Source organism: Prionailurus bengalensis, chromosome A1 (genome assembly GCF_016509475.1).
Source record: "Prionailurus bengalensis isolate Pbe53 chromosome A1, Fcat_Pben_1.1_paternal_pri, whole genome shotgun sequence".
Taxonomy (NCBI): domain Eukaryota; kingdom Metazoa; phylum Chordata; class Mammalia; order Carnivora; family Felidae; genus Prionailurus; species Prionailurus bengalensis.
Genome location: NC_057343.1, coordinates 189,156,856 through 189,179,965, shown reverse-complemented (window position 1 = coordinate 189,179,965; position 23,110 = coordinate 189,156,856). Strand labels below are relative to the sequence as shown.

The window sequence follows — 23,110 nt, the reverse complement described above, 5'->3', positions numbered from 1 at the left end:
ATACCTAAATTACTATTCCATGCAAAATATTTAAACACCAGAAACCCAGGTTTTGTGTTTTAAACATCAAGAATGCAATTGATGATTTGCCAGATGGTCAGGTGTTTCTCTATCTGAGATTTAGATAAAACTGACCCAGTTCTCAAAAATCAGTTACTTCCTGTTAAAAGCCTAATGAAAACTAACCTTTTTGCTCACTTATAACATTGTGAGAAATGATGTAATTGATCTCTTGCAGAAGAGAAGAGAAGAGAGCACTAGACTAAAGGAGGAGGGGAACGCGCAGTTTAAGAAAGGAGGTAAGGTCGGGTGCCTGGGTGGCTCAGTCAGTTAAGAATCTGACTCTTGGTTTTGGTTCAGGTCATGATCTCACAGTTCATGGGATTGAGCCCTGTGTTGGGCTCTGCACTGATAGCACAGAGCTTCCTTTGGATTTTCTCAACCCCCTCCCTCTTTCTCCTTTTCAAAATAAATAATAAACATTTAAAAAAAAAAAAAAGGAGGTAGGGCACCAATGTCTAATCATTTGCGTCCTCATTCTGTTTTAGAGTGTGAAGAAACACCAGAGAACATTTGGGAACAACTAGCAGACCTAAACTAACAATACAGTGTTGCTTCCCAGCACCTTGAAATTGTGTTTTTCACCAGGTCCAGATCATTCTCACCTGATGGTGATCAATTACCACATGTCTCTTGGCACAGGCATACTTTTTCTTTTCTGTAATCCACTATAGATCTAAAAGTTAGGAGGGCAGACTCTTCAAGTGATGCATTGGAAAACTATCCTGCAAGGTTAAAAGGCTGCTGTCTTCATTAATGTAAAAACAGGATCCCTGTTCCTCAGTTGTAATGATGCTGTAAAAACTGGCCCCGTGGTTCCAGTGTGGCCTAGGGAAGTATTTTGCTTGTACTTTGGCTGGTCTTTCATGTGCCCTTTTCTTTGGCTGCCTTAAGTAGAGAGATGTTCTCCATTTCCTTCTGCATTTTTTACATTTGCTTAGGAATAACTTGGGTTCATTCGGATATTTTGGGGGAACTATGTGATCTTACAGTAGTATTCTATCACATATGTAAAATGTGTATGCTTTAGAAAACTAGGAGTAGTAACATTTTCCTCTCTAGTTATTTTTAAAGTTAATTTTTTTTCTTTCTGTTTAGTCATCATCACTTTTTTTTTTCTAAGAGAACTAATGTTTCTGATTTTGAAAGCATATCTCTTTGTATTTTAGTGTTAAATATTTCCAACCTGAGAAAGGAGTGAACAGGCAATTTTCTTTTAGTGCCCTGACCATGTAATTCTGTGCATAGCAGTGAATAAATAAATTTATCACCATTTTCTCTTTAGGTCTTTAGTCAACCACTGATTTTTACATTGTTGCTTTTAGATCCATAAAATGTGTCTCCAAGCATTTCAGAGAAGCAGTTTTGGCTGGTGACTCCCATAAAAGCATATCTTTAATGAAAATACATACAGAGAATTTTTTTTATCTTAAGCCATTAATCCCAACTTTAGTCTCTTTCATCTGTCCAGTTCTCTAATCCCCTTTCAACATTCCTTACTAAATGGGTAAGCCAAATGAAAGTTAAACATACAAAACATTCTGTTTGAGACTTTTGTGAATGGAAAGCTATGCATTCTGAGATACTATGGCATACAATAATAGCAGGGACAAAATCTTAATGACCTCTTTTACCTTATCTTCAGATTATATAGAAGCTGAGAGTTCTTACAGTCAAGCCCTTCAGATGTGCCCATCCTGCTTCCAGAAAGACAGGTCTATTCTGTTTTCAAATAGAGCTGCTGCAAGGATGAAACAGGTATGTGTTTTTAACCCTTTTTTTTTCTTTTTTCTTTTTAAAAGTTTTTATTTATTTATTTTGGGAGAGAGAGCATATGCACACAAGGATGGGGCAGAGAGAAGGAAAGAGAATGCCAAGCAGGCACTGCACTATCAGTGTGGAGCCCGACCCAGCATGGGGCTCGAACTCAGTAACCATGAGATCATGACCTGAATCGAGATAAAGAGTTGGACACTTAACCAACTGAGCCACCCAGCTGCCCCCTGACCATTTCTTTTTAAGAAGTACATGAACTTGCAGTGTTTCATAGGATAGCTTTTGTTCCGAAACTAGCATGAGGGCTACAACTCTTGATCTCAGGGTTGTGAGTTCGAACCCCACCTTGGATGGAGAGATTACTTAAAAATAAAATCTTTAAAAAAAAAAAAAGAACAACTAGCACAGGGGCTTAAAGTTGCCTCCCTTGTCCTGCCCATGTATTTCCCTGATGTAAAGGGCACAGGGAAGATAGAAAAGTATCTGGGAGTGCCTGGGAGGCTCAGTCAGTTGAGCATCCGACTCTTGATTTCGGTTCAGGTCATGATCTCATGGTCATGGGATCGAGCCACGTGTCCGGCTCTATGCTTAGCATGGAGCCTGCTTGGGTTTCTCTCTCCCCCTTTCTGCCCCTCCCCTGCTCCCATGTGTTCATTCTCTCTCTCTCTCTCTCTCTCTCCCTCCCTCCCTCCCTCCCTCTCCCTCTCTCTCAAAATAAATGTTTTTGTTTGTTTAAAGGAAAAAACTTGAGTCAGATTACTCTTAAAATTCCTTGTTGGAGAGGTTGATCGAATGCTTTCATGGGAGGAACACTGACAAATTCTGCATCAAGCAAAAAACCAAGTAATATATATCCTGGAATAGCTACAGCTGTTTATTTTAGGCCTCTGGAATTCTAGATAAAGACTCAAAGGGACAGGGAAACACTGATTAAAACTCTAGACTTCAAAATGCTTATTCCTAGGATTCTGATTTTCTGTCAAAAGTATGGACACAGGCAGAAATCCAACAGTTAAGATGAGAGGCCCCTAAAGTGTAAAGTAAGTGTCCGGGAAAGTTCAAATGCATTTTGTATCTCCCAACGGTTTGAGAACTTCGAACCACAAGAGTGTAGAGAAGAGTACAGTTGTATTTGTTTTGTGTTATATTGGTATTAAAAGTTAGATTTCTTGTTGATTTATCTGCTATTCCTGTTTAGTCAACATAGTCTATTTTAGTGGATTGAAATGATGTGAGAGTTTTGAAAAAAGCCATACCGATTATTTAAAATTCTGGCTATTTATATCCAAAGCTCAAAGAGTGGGTTATTTAGCATACCTTTAAGCAACCACAAAACATGGTCAGGATTGGCTTAAGTAGTTTTTTGTTTGTTTAGATCAGGTATCTATGTCACTTTATCTTGTTGCCAGAAATTCTCCAGTACCTCTACCAAAGTCACTTCGGATGAGTAAGGGTGTTTTTGTTTTTTTTTTTTAAGGGGGTAGGGTGGGGATTATTTCAGTAATTAGACATGAAAAAAGGTGGGGGGTTTTTGGTATGTTTAAACCTGTATGTTTGATTAGTGGATTCAATTTCCAAGGTGAAGTGTTTTTAGAGTGATTCATGTGGCATGGGAAAAGAAAGAATTCTAGAGTACGCAGACATTTTTTGTTCGAAGAAACAAAATAATTTAGTTTACTTAGAACAATATTCATTCATATATTTCTACCATTGACCTGAATTCACACCTAACAGTTTTTACACTTAGCTGGAAAAATCTTTTGCTTTTGCTTTTGCTTCCTGGAGACATCTTGCCACATTCTCAGACTGGAAATTGTCATTGTGAAATGACATCAGGGTTATCTTGAATTTCAGAGAAAAGGCATCATACCCATTTGGCTCCTGAGATTTGGAATTCTTTGTTTCCACAGTTGCCAAGTTACTAATACTGCCTACGTTGAACTAGTATCATTGACCAGGTTCTTGGAATTAGGAAAAGGTATGGTCTTGCTAGTCTTTTGTCTGTCACATCTGAGAAGAACTCAAAAGAGAGTTGTTCTGTGACTGTTTCCTGTACAAGGGATAGCTTTGTTAGCACAGTTGTTTATTCTTTTAAGTTGTACTCTTCATATTTTACGATTCTAAAATTAGAAACATGAAAACTTCCAGGATTAATGCACTGGAAGTGATATAAGGAGCATATTCTGAGTTTTTCAAGAAGTGGTGGGTTAACTGCTTTTAGGATTTCTGAAAGGTAGGCTCACCATCCCTGACTGAACAACACTGACCAGGCTTTACATTTCACATCTGGTGAGTAAAGGCCAACTGGAGTTAGGGCAGAGTTTCAGCTCTAGGCCTGGCTACACAAGAGCAGACAAAGCCCTAAATTTTTAAAACTGTCCTTATATACAATGTGGTGTGTGTGTGTGTGTGTGTGTGTGTGTGTGTGTGTGACTTATGTAAGTTATGAAACGATGGCAAATAGGTTCTGAGTTTTTAATTGCATGGCACTTAAAACAAAAATTTTTTTTTAATGTATATTTTATTTTTGAGAGAGACAGAGACAAATTGTGATTGGAGGAGGGGCAAAGAGATGGAGACACAGAATCTGAAATAGGCTCCAGGCTCTGAGCTGTCAGCACAGAGCCCCATGTGGGGCCTGAACCCACAAACCGTGAGATCGTGATCTGAAGTCAGATGCTTAACTGACTAAGCTACCCAGGCACCCCTAATACACAGCACCTTGGACTGCCACTCTTAGCAGCAGACAATACCTGGGTGCCCTGAGGTGTTAGTAGACTATAAGCCTCAAACAAAGGATTCCAGAGTAAAATGCCATAATTCCTTGATCTGCAGGGGCTGGTTATTGATAAGATGCATTGCCACTTAGCGGTTTTTTAGGGGCACAAAGAATACCACCACCACCAATATACACATAAGTTGTAAAGATTTACTCCTATTTTAGAAACTTTAAAATATGAAATTGTAGGGGCGCCTGGATGGCTCAGTTGGTTAAGCGTCCGACTTCAGCTCAGGTCATGATCTCACAGTCTGTGAGTTCGAGCCCCGCGTCGGGCTCTGTGCTGAGCCTGGAGCCTGCTTCAGATTCTGTGTCTCCCTCTCTCTCTGCCCCTCCCCTGCTCATGTTCTGTCTCCCTTTGTCTCAAAAAAAAAATAAAAACATTAAAAAAAATTTTTTTTAAGGAGTGCCTGGGTGGCTCAGTCGATTGAGCTTCCGACTTCAATTCAGGTCATGATCTCACAGTCTGTGAGTTCGAGCCCTGCGTTGGGCTCTGTGCTGATGGCTCGGAGCCTGGAGCCTGCTTCGGATTCTGTGTCTCCCTCTCTCTCTGCCCCTAACCCACTCACAGCCTGTCTCTGTCTCTCTCAAAAATAAAGAAACATTTAAGATTAAAAAAAAAGAATTTAATATGAAATTGTGTGTTTTAGATTTATGCAAATATGGTGAGTTAGGGAAATACTGACTTACACAAAAGTATACAGATATCTTTACTACGGGACTTCATAGAGCTTTTAATATGTAAATTGTTACGATGAACATTGGAAGAGAGATAATATAGTTAGTGACTCCCAGATGACTCTGAAACCTTTTTTGTTTGTTGTGGGTAAAATGCAAAATGACATAAAACTGACCATTTTAACCATTTTAAACTGTACAATTCAGTATGATTAAATATATACACAATATTATGTAACCATCACCACTGTCTGGTTCCAGAACTTTTTTGTGACCCCAAAAGGAAATCCTGTACCGATTAGGCAGTCACTCCCCACTCCTGGAATTGTTTTTGACTGAATTCTGAAACCCAGTTTGATAGACATTGCTCTGAAATATTGTGTAAAATATTTAGTGTTTTCTCCAATAGCCATTATAGGAAGTATTGAACATTTATTTGAATTAAAATTTCTGAAATATTGTAGAAAACTTCTGATTTGGGGAAAATAGACATTGCTTGAAGAGTTAAATAGGTTAGTGTCAGAGCTGGATTTCCAGTCTAGTTCTTTTGACATCCAGTGTTCTTTCCACTATGCCATTCTTCTAGATTCAGCAAGTTTAATTAGATATCTTATTTCATGAATTGTTTTGTATTTTTATTTCATCAGTGGATAAATTAAGATTTATAACCGAGACTAATGATAAGCCACAGTGTGTGTCCATAATGCATACTTTCTGGAAGATACCACTTTGGGTGTGAGAATACAACAGCTAGCCAAAGAGGAGGGTTATTAATAGTTATTCATATATCAATCATTTGCCCTGCTCATTGATCACAACCTTTTCTCAATATCAGCATTCTAATGTGAAGTGCCTTGCAAATATAATAGGTCAATTGCAACAATCTTTAAAGGTGTTAGGAAGAAACTATGAATAATTTGTTGCTAGAAGGCTTTTACATCAGAGCTGTCACCATTAGTTTGAATTTTAGCTTGGAAATATCATGCATGTTTTCATGTGATGTCTTTGAAGAGTATTGTGCATCTCCACAACCAGTTATTAATGATCAGTGTATGTTATTGACTCTTTGAACTATTAAGATAGAACTAGAGTGACACATATTAATGTTTTGTTTCCTTTTAGGACAAGAAAGAGATGGCCATCAGTGACTGCAACAAAGGTAAACTTTTTAGTCTTGTTGTATGTTAACATATGAGAGCATTAATTACCTCAGCTGAACAAATAGAGTCAGTCAGATATGTGTAGTTGACCCTTGAACAACACAGGTTTGAACTGCATGGGTCTACTTATACGTGGAGTTTTTTCAATAAATACATTAAAGTGCTCTATATGTATTTTCTCTTATGATATCTTAATATTTTTTTCTGTTTAGCTTTCCATTGCTATGAGAATACAGTATATAACATATATACATAGTATGTGTTAATCATCTGTTACTGGTAAGGCTTCTGGTAAACAGGTCAGCACCCCTGACCCCCACGTTGTTCAAAGGTCAACTGTACTTGTACATGTGTGTACCCTTATTCTGGAACCTTTAAAAGAAGAAGCTTTATAGTTCAGCCTTCTTGGAGGTACTGTATAACAGTCACCTTAGTATACATGCTTTTGAATAGATAGTTCTGTCAGTTTATCCTGTGTTAGTAAATATGTGAAGAAAAATTCAAAGCTACCTTGGCAACAGAAACCCATGGAACAGGATTCACTTCTGTAGTGTCTGAATTACTTTCTGAGGAGATTGAAATTGAAGATTTTAACTGCTGCTAGGGCATCTGGATCTGTGTATTTGTGGAGAGAGAAGCAGCACAGTGAGGGGCAGCTTCTATTGGGGAACTGGTACTCTTTTCACTTGTAATAATTCCTCCAAACCTACTTGCCATCATTTTAATTACATTTTCAGATTCTACACAGTGAACCGAGACTTTACTGTCTGCTACCTGAGTTCCATTATGGTCTTTTCATCTCACCAACATATAGACACACTCCCAGCCATAGGATCACTATTGGGTTGTTGGTTGGTTGGTTGGTTGGTTTTTGTTTTTGTTTCAAAAATTTCCTAATAGTCCAGACAGTTGGTTTGGAGAATACACATGATCACTTTTTCTTGCATCCTACTACTCTCATGGATTTCTAGGTAATTAATAATTTGGGAAATTTTTTCAGTTTTCCATATTTGGATAGTATTTTCTTTTAGAGAATTGAAGAGTTAGAAGGAAGCTTGTATGTTATCTAGTCCCACTCATGCTCAGCATGAACTCCTCTCTTTTTTTTCTTCACATTAATTAATCACCTTCTTTACTGGCTTTCTTTTCTTTATGCTTAGTATTTCTGTATACTTAGTATTTCCTTCTTAATATACTGAAGGAAAGTGTTACTACTTTGAATCTAGCAAAGTACTTTCGATCTATTACTGTGTTGGGCTAGAACTAATTCTGAATATACTGTTTTGTTTGGAGGAAGGTATTTAACCTTAATTTGTGTGAGATGTGTGGGTTAGAAGAATTTAAATTAGGAACAGTTTGCTGATGTTCAGATCTCCTTTTTCTGTAACCACTCCACCTTTCAAATGGCTGGCTTCCCTCAGATATTCCCTTTTCGTAGTCTTTGAGCACTCTCTGAAGTTACCTTATTTTCCTCCCTTCACTGATCTACTAGAATAGCTTAAAGCTTCATGTGAAGGATCTTGTCTGCTTGTTTACCACTATACTCTAGAGATAATACTACATGAAGTACATATATTTGTTACTAAAGAAATAGTTACTAAAAGCATGAATGAGTAAAAGTTGAGTATATTACTTGAAGAGAAAAAAGTTCTAGAGCCATAACATTGCTTTCTAACAGAAAAAGAAACAAACGAATAGGAGAAAGACAGTATATAGTTGATCCAAAACATGGGCAGAGGATTTTTCAAAGGGCAATTGTTGTTGGATAAAGGAAAGGGTGTTATGGGGCACCTGGGTGGCACAGTTGGTTGAGCGTCCGACTTCAGCTCAGGTCATGATCTCACAGCTTGTGAGTTGGAGCCCCATGTTGAACTCTGTGCTGACAGCTTGGAGCCTGGAGCCTGCTTCGGATTCTGTGTCTCCCTCTCTCTCTGCCCCTAACCCACTCACATTCTGTCTCTGTCTCTCTCAAAAATAAACAAACATTTAAAAAAAATTAAGAAAAAAAAAAAGGGTGTTATGCACCAGTGACCTAAAGGTGTTGGAACACAAGTTTGAAGGAACAATGGGGGTTTAGCTAAACATGTAGCCTCAGTAGTTAAGGCATAACCTCAGTCATTGAGGCCTAGAAAAAAGGATCATAGCAGAATCTGCCACCAAACTGTTCCTTCAACTCTTTCATTTGTACCTTCAGATTCTTGTTCACTTTGGCACTGTGCACATGGGCTCTGTGTTCTGGCCTGTTGTGAACTAGATGAAGGACAAGTGTGTGAAAACAGGACTTTGGGTATAGACCAGGGTTTAGTAAACTATAATCATCAAGCCAAATCCAGCCTGCCACCTGCGTGTGTACAGCCCATGAGCTAAGAATGGCTTTTACATTCTTAAGTGGTTAGAAATCAGAAGGGAAATATTTTGTGATATATGAAAATTATGAAATGCAAATTTCAATGTCCATAAACAAAGGTTTATGGGAACACAGCCATCTATTTATTTATAATAAATATATTTATACATTGTCGTTTCTTTTGTGCTACAGTCACAGAGTTGAATAGTTGCAAAAGAGATGGTCTGTCCCATAGAGCCTGAGATATTTACTGTCTTGCCCTTTATAAGAAAAAGTTTGCCTGTGCCAGGTGTAGCCTTTGACAAATGATTCTTCCTTTTAGACCTTCGGAGGATGGTTAATAAAGAAACATGATATAGCTGAGGATGTGCAGGCCCTTTTTCCTCATGGTAACAATGATTTCTTCTCTTTTTACAGCTATTCAGTTAAACCCCAGCTATATCAGGGCAATATTGAGGAGAGCGGAGTTGTATGAGAAGACTGATAAGCTAGATGAAGCCCTGGAGGACTATAAATCCATATTAGAAAAAGATCCATCAATACATCAAGCAAGAGAAGCTTGCATGGTAAACCAATTTTTTTTATTTATTTTATTTATTTTGAGAGAGAGATAGCAAGTGGGGGCGGGACAGAGAGGGAGGGAGAGAGAGGGAATCCCAGGCAGGCTCTGTGCTGTCAGCGCAGAGCCCAGTGCGGGGTTCAAACTCACGAACCATGAGATCATGACCTGAGCCAAAGTCAGGAGTCAGACGCTTAAGTGACTGAGCCACCCAGGTATCCTGGTAAACCTAATTTTTTTAAGTGTTTTTTTTTTTTCTGTTCCATGTATTGCTACTCACTGAATCTTAAATAATCCTTTGGGACCCAACTACGTTCTGTTTTTTATATATTTATATTATAATTTTTTTTTTCACACTTTTGTCATTTTATTCACCAATCACAAATACGGTCTAAGGAGTCAAAGTGATCACGAATAATGGACTAGCACCTGGAACAAAATATATGGGAGATCTAACTTTGTGACCATATGCCATTTAATCCCCATTCTGTTCATCTGTAGAGTTAATAAGAACTCAGTTTCATTGTTGGACTAGGCAGATCTTGTCCACTGTAGTTGTACAGTTTAGTCCAAAATGAATCTTAGTGTTATAGATCATAAACTCTGCTTTTCTGTCCATCTTTTTCAGTCACCGAGTTTCTAGTTATTATATGGCCAGCATGTTTCCAATTAAATATATTCCAAATTAGCCTCCTTATCTTTCTTAAAATGACTCTTATTCTTGTCCATGGCACCGTAGATCCTTTTGCTTCTAATAAACATCACAGTATTTTTAGGTCAGTTGTCAATTAGCTACATATTACTGGAGTTCTCCCCTTAAAAATAACCTTGGATCTGTGCCTTTACCTTTAGCACTGCTCTTGGTCTCTAATGTGCAGAGCAGTACACCCTCTAACACACGTGCTGCAGAGTTGGATGTGTCTGTATTATCGCCCTCCCAGATAACAGATGTTCAGATACGTTTGAGAAACACTGACTTCATTAAACAGTCTTCTTCGCTGCCAAACTTCCCAGCTGGCCATGAGGACAGAGAGGTCTGTCGTGTGCACCAGCACACAGCACAGGTTACAGGCCTCCAGGAGATGAGACGGCGGGGACGTTTTTTTCATTGAAGGCAGCATTTTAAAATGGAAAGGTTTAGATGAAAATCTAAGTCAGACCCCTCTTAAAAATTGGGAGGTGTGGACATACTGGATCTTTCTTGAATTCCTGTGTCTTGGCATTCGGCTGGAACTCTTCAGTTCCTTGCTGACTATGCTACTCTCTATTGCCTTACACTGATTGATTTCCTAGGTTACATTTCCTGTCTGGATACTTCAGAGCATTTGAGCAGGGCCCCGCCATGTAGGACTTCCCACTCATTTCACGAGATCATTATTCCACCAAGCAGACCTGAGAGATGTTGACCGGTCTCCCTGCATTAATGTCCTAGGTGGTTTGGGTTTTGTTTTGCTTTGTGTTTTTGCACCCTCGAGATGAATTCCTTCAGTAATAACAAATTTTTTATTTATCTAAAAATGGAGCAATGAGAAAAAGACTGATTCGGATCATTAAATACATAAGTAAATTTGACACCAGTTTTAGTGCTTTATGTGACTTTTGACATCTCTGGTGGTAGTATTGACTTAATTTGACATGGAGAAAAGGAATAGAGTTCTTAAAATCTTGGCTAAATTCTTGGTAGCCTTTATCCTTGGCAAATTAGGTTTAAACCGTTTGTAAAAGGAAGCCTTTTATATTAGTTGTCATATGCATGAAGAATTTATTTTGAATTATTATAACTGGGTTATCGCAGAGTACTTAGGGCCGATCATAGAGCTAAAAGCAGCCATCTGAGACTCTGATCTAGATCAGTGATTTTCAGCTGGCATGATTTGGGATGGGTTGCCAGGGACATGTGGCAATGTCTGAAGACACTTTGGTTGTCATGACCAGCATGGTACTCTTGGCATCTAGTGGCCAGGGATGCTCTAAACATCCTGCACAAGATGCACAAGACAACCCCCACAACAAAGAATTACGTAGTCCAGGATATCATGTTGCCAAGATTGAAAAACCCTGAGCTAGGTGATCATTTAGGAACATCCAATATTGATCTGACCCCTTCTTAGCAAATTAGATTATATTAATAAAGGACTTCAAGTTAAAAAATATAAATGAGCCAAAAAAAATTTTTTTAATATATAAACTATAATCCTACCACCTAAATATTACCACTGTAAACATCTGGTATGTATTCTTTCAGAAATTTTTTTATGTGTATATTCACCAAATTTTTATTGAGATTCTTCCCAGGCCACTGGGCCAAGAACTGGAAGTATAGCAGTGAACCAGACAAAACTCCTTTGTGTAGCTCACCCACAAATATTTGTGGGGTTTTTTTTCTGTATTTAACAGGATCATATATATGTACATCACCTGCTCTGACTTTCACATTAAGTGTGTGTTGCCCAATTTCAAAACAAAGCCAGAAGATTTTTCACCAGCTCTTCTTGTTTCTCCTCTTTTCCCCTCAGAGATTACCTAAGCAGATTGAAGAACGTAATGAAAAGCTAAAGGCAGAGATGTTAGGTAAGTTTGCGCCCCTTACTTTCCCATGGCCCTGGTAGCTGGGAGGCAGGATGCAGACAGCAGGATTTGGTACTTGCTGGAGGAAAATACAACAGTGAGAAATAGCTCTGGGGCCCTTCATTTGTTGTGTGAGCCAAACCATGGCCCTAGTGAGTTTGAGCTGTTTTGGACTCCAGGAGGTTTAGAGTGGTTTAGAGAGGTGTCAGCTTTTCAAAAACTAAACTTCTATTTAGTTTTTCCTGCCTTCAAGAATGCAAAATGTGATTCAACCTGGGATCCCACTAACAACTATTTCAGGTCATGAATTTCATGAAAAGAGTTGAGTTTCTTCATGGAGTAAATGACTTATGTTTTTCATTTCATTAGAGTATAGTCACTACCAGCCGATACTGTGTCAGAACTAAGGGAATTTTTGTTTTGAAAATGGCATGAGAGTCCCTTCAGTGTTTGAGAAGACATGAGAAGTCAGGAATGAGGAATAAATGGTGAGGAGAACAAAGGAGTGTGAGTGAAGCATACGTCAAATGGATTCATGGTTTATTTCTCTTATTTGCTGAAGCATTTTATAGTTGGGGTCAGAGAAGCCTTCCCATGAACAGCCTGTTTGACTCAAGGGAGTCAAGTTTCCTAGACAGAGAGCTCTCCAGCACATTCTGCTTATAACCTGTCTCGTATTTCCCTGCTCAAGATCTGCTTTGTGTTTTACCTTATGAATATTTTCTAAATCTACTATGTGAATTGAATTTAATATATTGCCATCAGGTGGGCCTAAACAAAAAATCTTAAAATAAATTGGACTTGGCCATTTATGGCCACCGCATAGGTGTCAGTATCCAGAGAATGAGAACATATTTTCCAAAGGATCAGTCTGATAGCAGAACTGATTGAGAACAAGCCATTAAACCTGGACAATCCAAAACCTCTTGCTCCTGCTAAGAACTGTTTTAGAGTTGGGGACACTTCTGGAGCATTCCCCAGTTTTTCCAAAAAAGGCTCTTTCTTTCCCTAATTTACACCTACTTGACAGTTTTCCCTAATTGACACCTTGTTTGAGCAAAAAAAATTATTTTAGAGGTACTCTTTCTTCAAAGAAAAGGGAAAAGAGAATTTTTCACCTATTCTAACAGTGACTCTTTGTTTTAGAAAAAAGCTAGTATCTGTACTTAGCTGAGCCAGATTCAGGCTGGAGGAGATTTGGGGTGGCCACAGTGCACTTGGAAAAGACCCTTGTTGTTCTCCGGGTCTGTTTCTTTGAGCCAGTTTGAAACTGTGAAGGGATGGATGTAGACAGAATCTTATAGCCATTGTCAACTCCCGATGGAATCAAAACTTCCATTTCTCCTTGCCTGGCTGGCTGAGTCCCTCTAAATTCTCATGAGCCAGAATTTCTGTCTCTGTAGCTTTGGGTTTTACTTATATTGTCCCCTTCGTATGAAATATTCAAGTTGAATTCATTCTCAGTTTCTTCTGTAATGACTTCTCCCCTCGTTGGATTTCAGCAGTTTAAGTTGCTTGGTAAATCATATGTCAGTTTGTTGTTAAACATAAAAAGTATGAATAACTAGACTCCTTTACATTCTTACTCAGTAGAAGGATCATGAATAAGATACTGCCTCTAGGTGTTCCCCACTGTAGGAGAGCCTAAAAGGGAGAGAGCATTCTTGAGGTGGAATCACAGCCCCACAAGAGCATTCCGGACTTCTTCCCTCCCCCTTACAGGTGCCATGGCTGTGCTTCCTCTGCTGGGGGGTCCTTGGGGGCCACTCACGGCAGAATAATCTCACCCCTAGACATTCTGAGCAAGCCTTCTGCAGTGGACCACACAATTTTTAGTGCTGGTTTCTCTGGAATGCTGGCTTCTGCTAAAAACTGGCAGTTAAAGATTTTAAAAGCCTGCTCAATACCACTTGTCATTGGCATTTACAAAGTGAGGTCATTATTTAACAAAATGAGCTTTTTTATTTAAGTTTGCTCCGTTATCTCTGACTTTTTCTTTTCTTTTTCTTTTCTCAGTAAGTTGACTTCCTTTTTGTTAGAAAAAAGAGCGATAAAGCTGCCTCCGTGAAGGAAAAAATCCTAGTTGGACTAATGAAAGGGTGAACATCCTTGCTTCTCCCTTTCTAGCCTGTTATTGAGAAAATTATTAGAAAAAAAATTACATAAATCATTAGAACAACCCCAGTAATGCTTCCCTCTCATAGGCACCTGCGGCTGCTTCCTGCCCAGCCACTGTGGCACACGCCTGGGCCTTGTTCCCATCCAGCCCAGCTCTTCCACTCATACCATCACCTCCTTACACCCTCTTGGAACATATTTCTGCTCTCCTGATTCCTGAAGTTTCTCAGGTGTTCACTCCTGGCCACTAGCAACCTAACAAGTGCACATTTGTGAACTGAATTAAGAACACCATCTTGTATGATGCCGTGATCAAGAGCTACGTAAGGTCACTTGGAAATAACCTGTCTGTTGTCTTTGCAAAGATTTGACACGTTCTTTTGGCTCTTTCCGTGCATTAGGTGCTTCTCTGCTCTGCATAGTAGAGGGTCCTAGAACCAGCTCCCTCACCCAACGTCATAAGAAAGCCTTGACGTTGTCACTGTCTCTTAAAACTGCTGAAGTCATAGGGGCGCCTGGGTGGCTCAATTGGTTGAGTGTCCGACTTCGGCTCAGGTCATGATTTCATGGTTTGTGAGTTTGAGCACCACGTCAGGCTCTGGTGCTGACAGCTCAGAGCCTGGAGCCTGCTTCGGATTCTGTGTCCCCCTTTCCACCCCACCCCTGCTTATGCTCTGTCTCGCTCTGTCAAAAATGAATAAACATTGGGGCGCCTGGGTGGCGCAGTCGGTTAAGCGTCCGACTTCAGCCAGGTCACGATCTCGTGGTCCGTGAGTTCGAGCCCCGCGTCGGGCTCTGGGCTGAGGGCTCAGAGCCTGGAGCCTGTTTCCGATTCTGTGTCTCCCTCTCTCTCTGCCCCTCCCCCGTTCATGCTCTGTCTCTCTCTGTCCCAAAAATAAATAAACGTTGAAAAAAAAGTTTAAAAAAAAAAAAAATGAATAAACATTAAAAAAAAAAAAAAAACCTTCTGAAGTCATACATGTGAGTATGGAAATCCAGGGTCTTTTTTTCATATTTCTTTTCATGCCACTCTGCCTGATGCTCGTTAGAGACTCCACATGCAGTGTGCTCTGGCCACATGAGTGTCTCTAAACCAATCCCTTGCTGTCATTATTCCCTCAGAGAGTATCAGTTTGTAGATTTTCACTGCCCTGCTTTCTGCCTCATTCCCTGGTTGCTGCTTCTCCAGCTCCTCTCAAGAGAGTCACTCCTGGGGCGCCTGGCTGGCCCAGTCGGTTAAGTGTCTGACTTCAGCTCAGGTCATGATCTCACGGTTTGTGAGTACGAGCCCCCCATCCAGCTCTCTGCTGTTAGCACAGAGCCCACTTCAGGTCCTCTGTCCCCTTCTTGTTCTGCCCCTCCCCCACTTGCATTCTCTCTGTCTCTTTAAATAAGTAAACTTTAAAGAAAAAAAAAAGTCACTCCTGCTTCTTTGACAGTTCTTGGGAAGGCTTATTTCAGCCTCCACTTTCACCCAAAAGCTAATGTAGGCATTTGATTTGGCTGTGAATTATTTTATCTTCCATATTCTCTGCTTGATTTGCCTTTTGCTCAAAGGAAAGCAAGAGGCAGCTGCATGGCTTAGTTTTCCTGCCTCATAAGAGGAAATGCAATGAGTCTGGATTCAGTTGTGTCCTGCTGGGCCCAAACCCCAGCTGTCTTAAGGAAGTGAAAACAAATGGCATTCCTGGCCCTCCCCAGGGTGAATGGACTGCCACACAGTATCTCCAAGGAGAAGTTACGTGTAAGAGTCCATTGGGTTATTGTGACACAGTGTTGCTTGGAGGCATAGAAACTAACACTTATCAGATCTGGATCCAGTGACAAGCGTTGATCTCTGGTCATAAACATTCCTGTCTGAGCACAAGCAATTTGGGACTCTTCTCTTTGCCTGCAGTTAGTCTAATAGATGAGATCCTAACACGGACATGTTGACACGTCCCAGCTGAGTGATGGTGCCAGATCTGCTCCAAGTGGAAATAAGAAAATCTGACCGATTACTGCCTAGATAGGGAAGGCGTACAATTTGGCAGCGAGTGGAAAGGGTGGCAGATAGGCTAATGTGGTAGATCCTGTCCGAGGGGCCAGGAAGCTGCATTAGTCTCTGAGCATCCAACCGGACTCTAAACAGCAGCAGGGAAACTCCTGAGGGTGAGTGTGAGTATATTTATGAGCATGATCTCTACCGAAGGTGCTTCTCTGCTGTAACCATAAACAGCAAAAGATGAATTTTTCAATCATCTTTCAACCAAAAAATCATTGGTTCTACCATAATGTTTTACTCTGTTCCCTTATATTCTCACTGGCCTCAGTCTGATTTCAGAGCTTTTCTTCTTCTTCCTTTTTTTTTTTTTTTTTTTTTTTTAATTTTTTTTTTTCAACGTTTATTTATTTTTGGGACAGAGAGAGACAGAGCATGAACGGGGGAGGGGCAGAGAGAGAGGGAGACACAGAATCGGAAACAGGCTCCAGGCTCCGAGCCATCAGCCCAGAGCCCGACGCGGGGCTCGAACTCACGGACCGCGAGATCGTGACCTGGCTGAAGTCGGACGCTTAACCGACTGCGCCACCCAGGCGCCCCTCTTCTTCCTTTTTAAGATTTTATTTTTAAGTAATCTGTACACCCAGTGTGGGTCTCAAACTCGCAACCCCGAGATCAAGAGTTGTACGCTCCACCAACTGAGCCAGCCTTGCACCCCTCAGAACTTCTTTACCCAGCATTATAGGCATTCAGATATTTGTTCAGTGAATAAATAAATGGCTGCTTTCCCAGAATGTTGCACTAACTTTCTGTCAGGACCACCTCCAGCCTCTCCTTTTCATTCTTCCTTTGCCACAGCATTATTAACCCTTAAAGCTCAGTTCTCAAATCTTCAGTGGCCTTCCCCGTGGCACAAGAGCCATAGACTCTGGCCTGGCTCATAAGAACATGCCTGAGCCCACTGGACACATTGCTTGCCCTTGCCCACCCCTCTCTATACATTTATCCAAACCATTTTTGCCAGCCCTGCCCGCTCCCTCTGTCTCAAATGACTACAGTCCTGTCTGTCCTCTGATGATGATTCGCATGGACACTCTTACACGAGAAACTCTGGCAGGGCTCCCCCCTCCCCACCCCCAGGAAGGAATCTTCTTACTGACTCTCCTGGCACTCATATCTCAGCTTCCCCGTGAACTGGCTTGTGTGTGTGTGTGTGTGTGTGTGTGTGTGTGTGTGTGTGTCTCTCTTGTCTTCCCCATCCTATCTCAGCTTATTCTGGTGAAGTGACTGTCTCCTGTCTCTGCCTCCCTACCACACAGCGAGATGCCACACATGTGAACTTAGGACTGTTGGTCAGATTCAAGTCTGGGAACCTCAGGTCGTCTCTAACATGGAGACTTTTTCATCGTGTCTTTATCAGGTGTCTCAGGCACTTTGTGTGCATTGTCTCACGTAGCAGGCAGAACTTCCCACATTCTGATCTGGAGATCACATAGTAAAACTATTGCAGAATGTTAGAAAGGCCGAGAATGGAAGGAAGGAGAATGATAGCCTGTGTGCAGGCTGAGTCCTCAGAGAAACAGAAGCAGGATCAGATTAGATGTACAAGAAACCCATCGGGGAAACACCTGGAAGGGGAAGTGGGGCAGAGGGGTAGGAGCTGTCAGATGGCTGTGGAGGATAGAGGGAAGCGGAGTAGGAAGTCTCACCCAGCATGTAGTGCTCAGAAAGTTCCAGCAAAGCCATCGGGGAGCCCCACTCACCTGTCAAAGCACCTGGTCTGCCCCTACCGAGCTCAGTCGGTCATTGACTGGGACATGCAGGTGTCGGCAGAGGGCTTCTGGGGAAGCACGTTTTAATGAGTGCCATCCAGAGAATCAGTTAAGCTAAAAGTGCAAGGCTCACTGTGGTGGGCACCTTCTTCAGCAGGGCAAGCAAAGTGAGAACCTGCAGAAGGCCCTAATTGTCCCTCTCCATCTGCAGTTTAAAGTCCTGTCCCCTTGGCATCCACGGAACACAGTGGCATGCCAGCGTCCTGCCCCTCTCAGTTCCTCAGCGCGCTGCAGTGTAGTCTCTCCTGAGGTGCCTCTCACCCCTGCACAGGCGGAGAGCTCCTCTCCGGGGCTCAGGGCGCACCTCGCTCCTGTGTCTGCCTCCCCGCTAGACCGAGAGCATCTCCGAAGTCTGTAGCTCCCATTGCATCAAATGGCAGAGCCCGTACGGTTGGCGCTTTCATGGGTTGCTGTGCAGTGAGATGGGCTCGCAGCAAGACCTCCATCCAGGGGGCACCCAGGGCTCAGTCGCCAGTCCAGAGTGGCCCTCAAACAGAGGAGGCTGCCAGATGGCGCTGCTGCTCTTGGGAAGCGTGGTGTGAACATCCCTTGAGATTCATTCTCCTTTCATTCGCTCCATGTCAGAAGAGCCAAGGGTTGTGCCAGCAGTGACCTTTTAGTTGGCTTCTTTAAATGTGTGTTTCCCCCCTGCCCTCCTTCCTCAACCCCAGGACAGACCGCCAAGGTCCTGGGTGACTCATGCTTACCTGAGGATGCCCCCTCCTTTCTTTGTTTGTTGTGGCCCCTACCTGGGCATCCATCCACTTGAGGCTGTGCTCTGGGCGGCACCTGGGTGTGGGGATGGGCTGCCAGCGCCTCTCCTCAAACAGGCATACTCAGCACGTGTGATCCAGGTTTAAGTTTGGGAAGCCTGTCTGGAGACTGGTTAGCCTGGGTCTGGGAGCTTCCGGGGGATAAGTCTTAGACTGAGACCAAAAGCTCTTGCAACGAGTTACTAGAAAAGACCTTGACATGTGAAGGCCATGCATCTGTAAGTTCTCTGCTGGGGCTTTGCTTCAAGGTGGGAGGCCTCAGAGAGAGAAAGCTGCTAACAAGTGGGACGGTGGGAAGGAACCCGTAGCTCTGACAGTTAGGGGTTTCTTCCCCTTTACCCCCATGCTCCTCTCCATTGGAAGCGTACCTGCAAGAACAATTGTTCAGAAAGAGTTGAAACTGTGTATTCACCTGTTCCAGCCAAAGATTTTCCAAAATGCTCCTACCTTCAAATATTCCATCCCATTGCCCCATAAGTCCCTATAAATCTCCAGCTGTTGACATACAAACTCTGTGGCACTCTTATATGTAGAATCCACATAAAATTCCTTGTTTATACCACGTGTCTCAATTTTGGTTTTTGAAACGTGAATGCACCTGTGATTAATGAGTAAAGCCCAAATCTTGGGGAGAAGAGACTGGACTATTGAGGTGGGTGGTGCCATCAAAGGAATAAGAACGCCTGTTTCCTGAGAAGCAACGAGTTTGGTGTAGAAGCTAAGGCTTTCCCTAGTAAAGCAGGAAGCTCTTCAGTGTGAACCCAGGCTCAGTAGAAGTCTGCTGAGTAGAATTGGATGCAGCAGGTGGCTGCTGCTTTTTCCACAAAGAACAGACTTGGAGGGTCCACTGCCCTTAGCACCAGGCCCTGGGGCTCGGCAGTATGCTTTCAGCCCCCCTGGGAGCAACAGTCGCTTTGGCCATCACTCATCCCAGGGCCTGTGTCCTTTGTTGGTCCGGGCCTGTTGGGACAGGAAGATCATCTACAAAGTACAGGATTGGGGGTGGTGCCTGGGTGGCTCAGTTGGTTAAGTGTCCAACTTCGGCTCAGGTCATGATGTCACGGTTCATGAGTTCAAACCCCACATCAGGCTCTGCACTGACAGCTCAGAGCCTGGATCCTGCTCTGGAATCTGTGTGTGTGTGTGTGTGTGTGTGTGTGTGTCTCTCTCTCTCTCTCTCTCTCTCTCTCTCTCTCTCTCTCTCCCCCTCCCCCACTTGCTCTCTCCAAATAAAAAAAAAAAAAAAAAAAAAGGCTTGGGGATGGGTGGCCCTAAAGTGTGACCACACTGCTGAGGGGGCTAAAGTTTTCATAATTTTAAAAGCAGGAGTTTCTTTAACTGAAGAGAGATGTCCTTTATATTTTGTAATCAGATAGGAAGGCAGGATCAGTCGAGGTCTTCCTACATCTGTTTATTCCCCATATTTATTTGAATTTCCACTTTTACATTGCAGGTAAACTAAAAGATCTTGGGAACTTGGTTCTTCGACCTTTTGGACTCTCCACCGAAAATTTCCAGATCAAACAGGATTCCTCTACTGGTTCCTACTCCATCAATTTTGTTCAAAATCCAAATAATAACAGATAACAAAGTTTACAGTAGCTTTTGAAGCTGGCTTGGAGATTGTATGCTGCTCGCTGTTAGCAAGGGGGAAGGCCCTGCCAATATTTAACTTTCAAAAGCATCTTATCTCAAAGACAGGCTATCTGCTAGGGCCCAGTGCTCCCTTCTCCCTCTTGTTTTATGATCCAGGTCAAATGCACTTCTGATGTAATAAGCCTAATTTGATTTCCGTTTTAAGGTGGTGTCTATGCATCTGTTACCCTTGATTCTGGCTGACCTTTGCTTTGTCCGGGCAGAAGCCTGCTTGTCAAAGCTGACCTCCCTGAGCTATACACACAAGCCCAGCCAAAGTGTCTCCTGGCCCAAGCCAGGTTCAGAGACTACCCAGACATGATTCATGAGGCTCCCGCCTGCTGCCCCCTCTCCCTGATTACTCACATTGCTCAGGCCGCCGGGCATGGGCTCCAGCGTCTCCTGGTTTCCTCTGTGGTAATAAACGCTTTCTTTGACGGTCTGAGCTGGCTTGTGAATTTTGTCCCCATAATGACAGCTAAAGCGGAAGGCTCCTCTGGCTTCAGGCTCAGTGTTGCTGAATGTTACCAGCATCCACAGATCTGCCCACAGTCTTAGTTGCCACCTCGAAGATGATCTTGAAGAACTGACCATTCCGCCAGGTACTAGAATGCAGAAACCACCTCACACAGTGTCTTGGGCCTCTTCAGGTTTGTGCAGATCATGATGAGATCAGTGTTTTTGCCCAAGCATCAGTCTTAACAGTTTCAACTTAAAGTAGCTCCATTCAAGAAGAGCGGTATGTGAATCCCAGACAAAACCATATTCTTTTAGACTACACAAACCCAGAGGTTTCAAAGGTAGGTTTGGGCTTTCTTAGTCATCACTGATTGTTGGTGAAAGCTTTCAGTTCTGGTTTGAGTGTCAAAGGCAGTGACTTGCAGGTTTCATCTCAGAACTGAAGTGCCCATATAATTCTGTAAGTGACATTGCAGCAGTCCTGCCCCGTGTCCAGATGTGCCACGGCTCTGATCTGTTCCTCAGAGCCCCTTAGAGTGCAGTGCGTTGGTCGGTCGCAGAATGACGTGCAGTGTTAATTCTGTGCTATGCTAAGCCTCTCTTCCAGATTTTGAAATGGAATTAAGGGGAAAAGGAGAGGGAGAAAGCACGTGGTTACTTTTGCTTTGCTGTCTTTATGATAAATCTGGCATCTGAAGTTCTCAAAAAAGTGTGTGTGAGGAATCACAGCGATTGTGCAGGAGCTTTGGCCAAAAGGCCTGTGTCCGGCTCTCGGTGGTGATGACGTCGTGTGCAGCCGTTTTGCCAGAGCAGCGATTCCCAGGTCGCTCACCTCAGGACCCTCACACTCCAGAGCGTTTGAAGAGTGTTTGGGGTTATGTGGATTTTATCCATTGATGTTTACCAGATGAGAAATTAAAACTGGGAAGTCCCTTAAATACTTAGTTAATTCCTTTAAAAATAGCAAATATATTTCTTGTTTATATATATTTTTTTTAAAAAACAATAGTTTTAGAAAAACGTCTTCCAAAACAAAAACATTTCAGTAAGAAGAATGACATCATTTTACATTTCTGTAAATCTCTTTCACGTGTGGCTTAGTAGAGGCTAGCAGGATTCAGATCTGCTTCTGCACTCAGGTTGTCACAGTATCCCGTCGTGTAGCCTGGCGAATCCTACACCGGGCACACCCATGACAGTGTGACAGTGAGAAAAGCAGTTGACCTACCTCTTAGTATTAGCGAAAATAGCTTTGACTTCTTGGAGACCTGAAAGGGTCTCAGGAATTCCTGGCAGGCCTCAGGGCACTTTTTTTCTTCTTTAATAGAGCTCTACACCCAACATGGGGTTTGAATCACAACCCCAAGATCAAGAGTCGCATGCTCTACCAACTGAGCCAGCCAGGCTCCCCTCAGATCACATTTTGAGAGCTACTTTGCCAGATTCTGACTTTGGGCTCAACAGCTGAGACTCAGCCAAGGTTGGAGCTGAGATTTCCTGAGCACCTGTCTGAACCTCCAGGGAGTGAGGAAATAGACATGTTTGCCTAGATACAGCCTTCCTTAAGACATTGTCATTGCCACAGGCTCCAGAGGTTATGCTTTTTTTTTTTTTTTTTTTTAGTCTATTTTCAAAGAGAGAGCACGAGCATGAGCAATGGAGGGGCAGGGAAAGAGGGAGAGAGAGAATCCCAAGCAGGCTCCACACTGTCAGCACAGAACCAGACGCAGGGCTTGAACTCACAAGCCATGAGATCATGACCTGAGCTGAAATCAAGAGCCGGACACTCAACTGACTGAGCTACTCAGGTGCCCAGGTTTTGCTTCTTAGGCCTTCCTCTCTGCTTCCTCTCCCTTCACCACCTCCACCCTGCTGAAATCTCACAATGAATCTTGAAAGAAAAAGAATCTAACAAGGTGTGAATTTTTTTTTTAATTGTTTTAACGTTTATTTTTGAGAGAGTGCGAGCAGGGGAGGGACCGAGAGAGAGGGAGACACAGAATCCAAAGCAGGCTCCAGGCTGAGCTGTCAGTGCAGAGCCCGATGCAGGACTCAAACCCACGAACTGTGAGATCATGACCTGAGCCAAAATCAGACACTCAACCGACTAAGCCACCCACGCACCCCTAAGTGTGAAATTTCTTAAGCCAAGGAGGTTTTTTTTTTTGTTTTTTTGTTTTTAATCAACCACAATTATTTCTCTGTTTACAAATCTGGAAGAAAAAATAGATTCAACCTTTTGAAAATGGTTGACATTAGAATGAATGGAATAGAATTGAAGCATTTGATATTGTATATGTTCTTACTCCGACAATATCATGATGTGATGATCAAAATAATTTTGGATCTCCTTCAACAGTTTCCTTGAAGACTATTAAGATACAT

General features: G+C 42.2%; 1 protein-coding gene across 2 annotated transcripts in view; it reads left to right on the top strand.

The window, feature by feature from the left end:
• Positions 1–20,708, top strand: part of TTC1 (tetratricopeptide repeat domain 1) — a 47,210-nt gene extending 26,502 nt beyond the window's left edge. For both annotated transcript variants that reach the window (XM_043596956.1, XM_043596946.1), the window contains exons 3-8: positions 239–299; positions 1,706–1,818; positions 6,416–6,452; positions 9,218–9,366; positions 11,876–11,930; positions 20,085–20,708. In XM_043596956.1, the coding sequence (XP_043452891.1) occupies positions 239–299; positions 1,706–1,818; positions 6,416–6,452; positions 9,218–9,366; positions 11,876–11,930; positions 20,085–20,218 (549 nt within the window). In that variant the 3' untranslated portion in view covers positions 20,219–20,708. The remainder of the gene's footprint in view (positions 1–238; positions 300–1,705; positions 1,819–6,415; positions 6,453–9,217; positions 9,367–11,875; positions 11,931–20,084) is intronic.
• The last annotated feature ends 2,402 nt before the right edge of the window (positions 20,709–23,110 follow it).